The 8,299-nt window shown below is 37.9% G+C and overlaps 1 protein-coding gene across 2 annotated transcripts; it reads left to right on the top strand.

The window, feature by feature from the left end:
* Positions 1–1,205: 1,205 nt before the first annotated feature.
* rhbdd1 (rhomboid domain containing 1) lies at positions 1,206–7,260 on the top strand. Of its 2 annotated transcripts, XM_084419993.1 has the most exons (8): positions 1,206–1,431; positions 2,092–2,244; positions 2,449–2,728; positions 3,299–3,431; positions 4,738–4,826; positions 5,892–5,948; positions 6,179–6,379; positions 6,616–7,260. In XM_084419993.1, exons 1-8 carry the CDS (start codon positions 1,429–1,431, stop codon positions 6,717–6,719), a joined length of 1,020 nt encoding a protein of 339 aa, XP_084276119.1. In that variant the 5' UTR covers positions 1,206–1,428; the 3' UTR covers positions 6,720–7,260. The 2 variants fall into 2 exon arrangements, with proteins under 2 accessions (XP_084276119.1, XP_084276120.1); XM_084419994.1 differs by lacking the exon at positions 5,892–5,948 and having other exon boundaries at positions 1,216–1,431; positions 6,616–7,248.
* The last annotated feature ends 1,039 nt before the right edge of the window (positions 7,261–8,299 follow it).

The following is an 8,299-nucleotide window of genomic DNA, read 5'->3' on the forward strand; positions in this document are numbered from 1 at the left end:
TTTTCTCCTGGTGGAAAATCGTAGACTGTCCGGTTCACCGAAACGAAAAGTAGCCTACATTAATTGCAGACACTATCCTCCTGAAAATGAACTAGAAAATGTACATCTTTAACAGAAAACATGGAATTATAACATTAACATAAATTATAATAATAATAAAAAAGCCTGCAGAGCATGCAGCTACCTTGAAGATTTATTTCTGGTTAAATCCTTAAAAATAAGAAACAGACTTGGATAAAATGAAATGCTGACAAAGAATTAGATAAATAACTGCACATAGATCTTTTAAGGTTGGTTCTGATTTTTAATCTTAACATCTATAGGCATCTGCACATATTACCTGACATAGGCGTTTTACTCTATATCTCTGACAATAATATCATAATGTCTTTGACGATGGATCACAAAAATTGTATTGTTATTTGTTATGGCAGTTCAATAAATAGTCATCATTGGCTAGCCAAATGTTCTTTTACAAATTAATTTAAATGAAGCATCTTAATTAATCAAGCATAAAATCACACTGTAAAGACATTTTTACATCTAACTTGAAGTGAATTCAGGTTGATTGGTAGACTTTTCCCAAGTCATCTCAATGGCAAAAAGTGTCCCAATCACCCTGAATTCATAAGCCTGCAAACGTAGATTAAGAATCTCGTCTCTGCATTCACTGAGCAATGCTGCCATCTGCAGTCAATATTGAAGAGAATTTATTCACATGTAAACAGCAACTTATACATCTTTGATATTCTTTTTGAGTTTATATATGTACATTTCATTTAATTGTTTGATAAATCAAGTTTCATCTTGTTAAAACAAGCGTTAGGCCTAAAGGCTGTTGAAATTTCAAGGTGTGAGGTTATTTTCTTATCTCAGCTCAAAATTTTTAGTGCTGTCTAATTATGTTTTCACTGCCAAAAATGTGTTTGACCAATATTGTTTGTGCACCACTGGATATGGTCAACAGCTAACCGCCCAATGTCCCACGTTTCTCTCTTTCACCTTTTATTGGCAACAGATAGTGACATCTGAACCGTACATCCATCCATCAGTGCCCATGTACAGTGTATTTTGAGTCTGTGCTCTCACAGGGCACCAAAGTCTACCGTATTTGTGGAATGAGACAGTAACTCGTTTTTGCAAAGGTCAGAGAGTTCACTCCCAGAAAAAAAATACATAAAAAAAATACAAACGTCACGAGGGATGAGATCACGCGACCAGAAGTCTTGTTGCGTCACTTCCGTGTTTACTACCTGACGAAACATGGTGAAATGAAAGTAAATTCTGACGTGTCCTACTCTTTTTTATTACAGTCTATGGTCCTACTGTTGATTGCTAATATTAGGACTCGGAATCGCTTGACACAACATCCAATTTACAACATAGGAACTTCGAGCATTCAAAACAGCAGCTGTACATTCAGATGTAATGGTAAGTCATAAATGCACAGTAATTCTGTCTATGTAGCCTAGAATACTTTATTTATTCCTCAAAATAATAGTGATTGTATGTATGTAGCAGATAAGATTACATGCGTGATATTACCCATAATATTCTTATGTTTAGTATTTAGCCTAGATAAGGCTTGTAAAGGGCACGTAAAATGCTCTGTAAATATTTGCTTCAAACAATTAAGAAGATACAGTACATTGGTTTAATGATATTTTGATTTGAATGCGCTTGTGTGTGTAGTACATACTATGAATGCATGATGACTTTATTGTCAAATGAAATGAATTAATGCTATGCTATAATACCTTGAAGGGACCCATTTCCAACTATTTCAGATTTAGATAAAATACACAACTACATTTAATGACTCTAAAAAAAAGTCTATCTGCCAATATTTTTTTTTTTGTGTGGCAAATACACACTTTTAAAAATTCACATCTTTTAGGAAATAGACAGAAAACGTTGATGACTCATCCTGCACCACACAGTTTTTGTCCAATCAGATGCTCTCTAGAATGGAATGCCCCTCCCCAATATTGAACACATTAATGTAAAAGAAGCAGTCTTTCAAGAAATGTAAACTAAAACTTTTACATAGATAAAACACTATGTGTATGAGAATGTGGTTGTGTGTTTTAGATGCGCAACAGACAAAGGGGATCCAATCTCGGCCTGCTCCTGCTGGCCTCTCAGGTTTTCCAGCTTGGAATAGACAACATCCCACCCGTCACTCTTGCAACACTGGGCCTCAATGTCTACTTGTTCCTGTTTCCTGCCAAACCCCTCCTACAGGTAGATGTTATTATAACAAACTTCAACACAGAGCACATCCAAAATGGGTTTTTGCCACATCTGCCGATAGCAACTGAATGTAGAAAATGTGTAAACTTTTGGATTACTTTATTTAAAAGGTTGGTAAAAGTTGTAGACACATTTCTTAATATGTTAGTGCTGATAAGATGTTTTGTAAATCTGGTCTGTTTGTATGTTTTTCAGACGTGTTTGAGCGTTCGGGAGGCGTACTGGTACGGAGACTGGGCTCGTCTGTTGCTGTCACCGTTTCACCATGCTGACGACATGCATCTGTACTTCAACATGGCCTCCCTCCTTTGGAAGGGCATCAAGCTTGAAAGGAAACTGGGAGGCGCCTGGTTTGCGTACCTGCTGTCTGTCTTCTCTCTGCTCACCGGATTGATCTACCTGCTCCTGGAGACAGGACTGACACGGATGACGGAAGACTCGTCGTATAGTCTACAGTGTGCGGTGGGGTTCTCAGGTGTGTGTTGTGTTGGATCATGATAACATTAGGACAATTTAAAAGAACTGTTTTCCATTTTAATATATTTTTAAATGTAATTTATTCCTGTGATCAAAGCTGTATTTTCAGCATCATTACTCCAGTCTTCAGCGTCACATGATCCTTCAGAAATCATTCTAATATGCTGATTTGCTGCTCAAGAAACATTTTTCATGCTGAAAACAGTTGTGCTGCTTCATATATTTCATAAATCATGATATTTTTTTTCAGGAATCTTTGATTAATAGAAAGTGCAAAACAGCATTTATTTTAAATCGAAATCTTTTGTAACATTGCAAGTAGTGTCTTTACTGTCACTTTGATCAATTTAATGTATCTTTGCGGAATAAAAGTATTAATTTCTGTTTTTTAACAAATAAAACAACAACTTTTGAAAGATAATGTATCTTTTACTATCACATTAATCCTGTACAGTGGTGAAAAGAATAAAAATGGAGTGGAACAAACGAAATCAATTAATTTATAGATGAAATGTTTATATTTCTCTAGTAAGAAATAAGCATTGCAGCTGTTTGTGGTTTGTTTCAGGTGTTCTGTTTGGGCTGAAGGTGGTGAATAATCATTATCATCCAGGCGGAGCCACGTACATCATGGGGCTGCCCATAGCCAATCGCTACTCCTGCTGGGTGGAGTTGGTCCTCATCCATGTCATGAATCCGGGGTAGGCATGACACTCATTTCAAAGACACAAGAGAAAAACAGCCATACTATTAGACTTAGACTATTAGACGAAATAGGGAGCTTTTTCTTTTTACTGGATGCACTGAATCCAATTTATTGTTTGCATAGTCTAATAAAGGAAAATAAACTAGTCGCTACTTAAATAAATGTATTTAAAGAGCATCTTGCAGGTTAGAAGACCCAACAAGTCAATGTATAGAAAAATAATGTAGGAACTAGATTTTCTTTAAAAAAAAACGTATAAATACGCTACAGTGGCTTCTGGAGTCGTTTTTGTGAGAAAATTTTACTTCCGCATCTGAAAATGGGCGTGACGTAGCACGAGGGAGAGCGGTCGATTCAAACAACAGGGAAAAATGGATTGCAATGACATTTCGGACGCTGAGGAAATTGTTGACGGACCACATCCATACAATTATGTGCCTGCTAGGCTGCCAAGAGAGCAGGGACAGGCCAGGATTAATGTTAGACAGAACATATTGGAACTTACAATAACAGAAACTAAGCTTTGATCAGGCGTTTGTCATGCTCATTAATATCCACCCAGACTAACGTTACGTGATATAACTTAGCGGTTTCTCATCGAGAGACAGAGAGATATTTATTCCTGATAAATGTTTTGTTCCATAGGTGCTTGTGTGGGAAATGCGAGGCAATGTTTACAGCTGAGGAAAGTCAGTGTTGCAGGGAGGTGGATGCATACTGGGCCTTAGTGGAAAATGCCAAACTTCCATGGTTGCAGTTAGTGTTACTACAGTAAAGCCATGGTGAATGTTGCTGATCTGTGGACACTGGACAGTTCGTTCATTCATTGCACAATGTTTATTCCTGGTTTCCACGTCAGCGCTGTTTGCTGGGAGAACCCGAAGATGCGTGCACTGAAGGAACCGCACCAGCTCTGAGTCTCACCCGGTTCTTACTTCGGTATCCCATGTTGAACTCCATCATATCGCCGGGACGATAATCCTCCGATCTGAAGTGAACGCTACACACGACCGCGTTTTAAAACATGTTATTATCTAACATAATGGCAAATAGGCTTTCCAAAGATTGTAAATCAACATTTACGTAGTATAATAGTAGTACATTTATCTCTCTCATTCGTGTCCCACATTGTCCCGCAAAATCACATCTACATCCTGCAACAGAGCAATAACCAGGTGGTCACCGTAATTACACTACAGACCATATGACATCGTTTTTTTCTTCTTCTAAACTACGTTTTGCTTTATTGTTGGCCTAGGATCTGATTCACAGCTTATATTAACACACTTTCACTCTTGCAGGACGTCATTTGTTGGACATCTGGCTGGGATCCTGGTTGGGCTTCTCTACACGAAAGGACCACTAAAGAGGCTCATGAAAACCTGTGCAGGTAAACACAGCAATTTGAGTGTTCTTGTGTGTGTTTGACATATTTGTACCTTAAAGGGGTGGTATAATGCCCTTTTCACAAGATGTAAAATAAATCTCTGATGTCCCCAGAGTGTGTATATGAAGTTTTAGCTCAAAATACCCCACAGATATTTTTACATAGCATGTATTTTTGTGTCTGTCCCTTTAAATGCAAATGAGCTGCTGCTTCCAGCACAGAGGCCGGAGCTTCAACAGCTTGCACTCGCACAGAAAATGTCAAAAATGTTTAGCCTTTTATGTTCAAACCGGAGTCAGACAATGATGGAGAGACTCTAGAAGAAGTGACAACATGTAGAAAGCACCAGGACATTTCTGTATGGTTAGTTGGTGAATTTATGTAGTTTATGTGTAGTTATCTTCTACTAGTCATTGATTAGCATTTTCTGTCTTGATAATCTATAAATTGCGTTCCCGGGGGCGGGGTTTATGTAAATTTTAAAACCTCTCTTTCGGGAGGAAGCTCGTGTAGTCCCTACCAGCCGTTTGTTGTAGTCCTTAAAAAGGATTTTCTTTAAAAGCAAATATCTCCCTTTGCTTTGAACTTCAACCACAATCATAATCAACCACCCCTTTAAATATGTTAATACTGTACGCATATACACTACATTACTGTTCAAAGTTTGGGGTCAAGGATGTGTTAAAGTGGTCAAAAGTGACAGTAAAGATATTTATAACGTTACAAATGAATAAAAAAATGAATCAGTTTCCACAACAATATTAAGCAGCACAACTGTTTCCAACATTGATAATAATGAGAAATGTTTCTTGAGCAGCAAATCATCATATTAGAACGATTTCTGAAGGATCATGTGACACTGAAAACTGGAGTAATGATGCTGAAAAATACAGCTTTGATCACAGAACTGTTTTAACTTTATTTTAGATCAAATAAATGCAGCCTTGGTGAGCATAAGAAACTTCTTTCAAAAATATTAAAAAACTTCTGAATAGTAGAGCATGAGGACACTTAATCCGGGAATAAATGCATCCGTTCACATAAACGGCCATATCTATGTAATTTCAGGCTTTGTGACATCTAATGGGCATCATGGAGGGCAGCAGACATACTACAATTCATCAGGTATATAGTTACAGATCTTGAATAATATCAAATCTGAATCATTTTTCTCTTTTTGTTTTATAGGGAAGTATTCAATTCGTTAAAAAGGCAGCCATCTGATATTACTAAATCACATCTGTCCTCAGAAATGGCTCTGACTTTGAGAGCCATTAAAGATGAAACGATTTAAGGACTGCTTACTAGTCCATTATAGTCCTTAAGATGCATCATTTGTATGTCTGTGTTCACAGGATACAGTGGATATGGCATGCCGAATCCTCCAAACACACATTATGGACAGCAATCATTTAATCACAGGCAGTATGGCGCCCCCTACAGGGATCCGTACGACACGCACATGCCCTCTGCGCCGCCCCAGCATCCCTATACAGCAGGACTGTCAGATGAGGAGCAGTACCAGGCCGCTGTCAGGGCCAGCCTCAGCGAAAGAGGTGACCAGTCAAGATGTGCTGAAAATGAGCACGTTATTTAAAAATGCTCTGTCATAAACAAGCTTGTAAATAAAAGTATTATATTTGTATGGGGTCAGTAAGATTATTTAGTTTATTTATTTATTTGAAAGAACTGACACTTTTATTTATTAAGGATACATTAAATTGATCAAAAGTCATAGTATACTATAGTACCAACAGTTACAAGGTGCAACTTTGTTATTTTTGCTTTGTAGGTGGTTCTACGCAGGCTAGATCTACTTCACATGGCACTTATTCCCACTCTAACCCGACGCCTGAAGAGATCCGCTGGCGACGACTTCAGAAGTTTACCAGCTAGAACCTTGGGTTAAACTACTAGATTGTTTACATGAAAGACAACACTAAACAACCAATCAGAACTAGCGGAGAAGACTCTTCCGCTGGTGATTGGTTGTGACATTGTAGAGCATTTACGATGTCATCAGTGGATCCCCTCTAATGTGTGGGAGGTTTCCAGGGCCGCTGCCTGTAATTCTAATTGCAAAAAGTTTGTACACACATTTGCTTTAAATGCTGCTCTTAATGTATTTATGTTAAAAGTTTAACATCCATGATGCGTGGTTGTAGATACGAGTGCCTTTTGCAGTGTGTTGAATGCAACTGTCAATGTGCCAATACGTCTTACTAAAGTTGTTTTTGTAAATCTTCTCTAGCACATGAACTTGATTAATTCCAAACAACTTTTCTTCTTAAGTAACTTATACTTTGTTTCTTAAGAAAGTATTTTTTGTAATCAAACAATAAACCATGCTTTTTCTGACATGTTGTTCATTGGTTACAAGATACTTCTTTGCTCATATGGTATATTATAAAATATTGAGTAAAAATAATTCACTTTGAAATTAATTTTTGGTATGTTTTAGTTTACCTCAAAGGCATCCAAGATGTAGGTGTCTTTTTTTCCGGAGTAGTTTCAATTTTGATATTTTTAGGTCAAACCGTTCTTGTCTGTCAGTCATATAATGCAGGTCTATGGTCACTGTCTCAAAACAGCATGCACAAAGTCCAAATTAAACAATTCCCCATCGTCCAAATTAAACAATTCCCCATCGTAAGTACACATTGATGGCTTAAGACACGAAACGAGCGGTTTGTGTGAGAAAACGAACAGTATTTATATAGTTTTTGTCCTCTTGTAAACACACACACCCAAATGATCAGAGGACGCGGGTGCTTCGGTCTGCGCAAGCGCCGGAAAGCGACGGAAAAGGTCAGAGGGCGCGGGCGCTTCGATCTGCGCAAGCGCCGGAAAGCGCCGGAAATTATCTCTCGCGCGTGTACGTCACTCATTGTTTACACAGAGATTTAAACATCTTTTAGTCCGATGTATGCACCAAGGCACTCTGTTGTTTGCTCTTCATCTGACTCATGTTCTGTTGGCTGGTATGGTTCCTGTACGCTTTCCTAAAAAAATATTGCTTGTCATTACAAAGTCAACACTAAGTAGAGCTACACGAACATGAATCCACACTGTCTATTACTATTATTATTATTATTAGGCTAGTAGTAGTATCATTGACTGCACCCTTATGAGTAGTACACATAGTTTCACATTGGTTTGACTAGCAGCTGCTTAGTATAGGCTACACATATCTTCTCTTCTTACATATCTTATAACTCTCTCATGTAAAACCATTCTTACCAAATATATGGTGCAGAAATACATTGTATTGCTCATTTCATGTAATGCCAGCTTTACAAATACAAAGACGTTGTTCACATACCTCCGTTGGATGAGAAAACACCATAGGCACAGCTGATGATGTCAGTACTATGCGATCCTCTCCTTGGTTTATAAAATCATCAGGGGAAAAATGATCGCTGCAGACCCTCCTCAACTTTAGTACGTTTATGGGTGTGTTGATATCCAGCCGAAGA

This window comes from Rutilus rutilus (genome assembly GCF_951802725.1).
Source record: "Rutilus rutilus genome assembly, chromosome: 9".
Lineage (NCBI taxonomy): Eukaryota > Metazoa > Chordata > Actinopteri > Cypriniformes > Leuciscidae > Rutilus > Rutilus rutilus.

Bases quoted from the DNA above. Each gene is read 5' to 3' on its own strand.
- rhbdd1 (XM_084419993.1), top strand. The intron at 3,432-4,737 runs GTAGGCATGACA...TCACTCTTGCAG, and splicing joins ATCCATGTCATGAATCCGGG to GACGTCATTTGTTGGACATC. The intron at 5,949-6,178 runs GTATATAGTTAC...CTGTGTTCACAG, and splicing joins GACATACTACAATTCATCAG to GATACAGTGGATATGGCATG.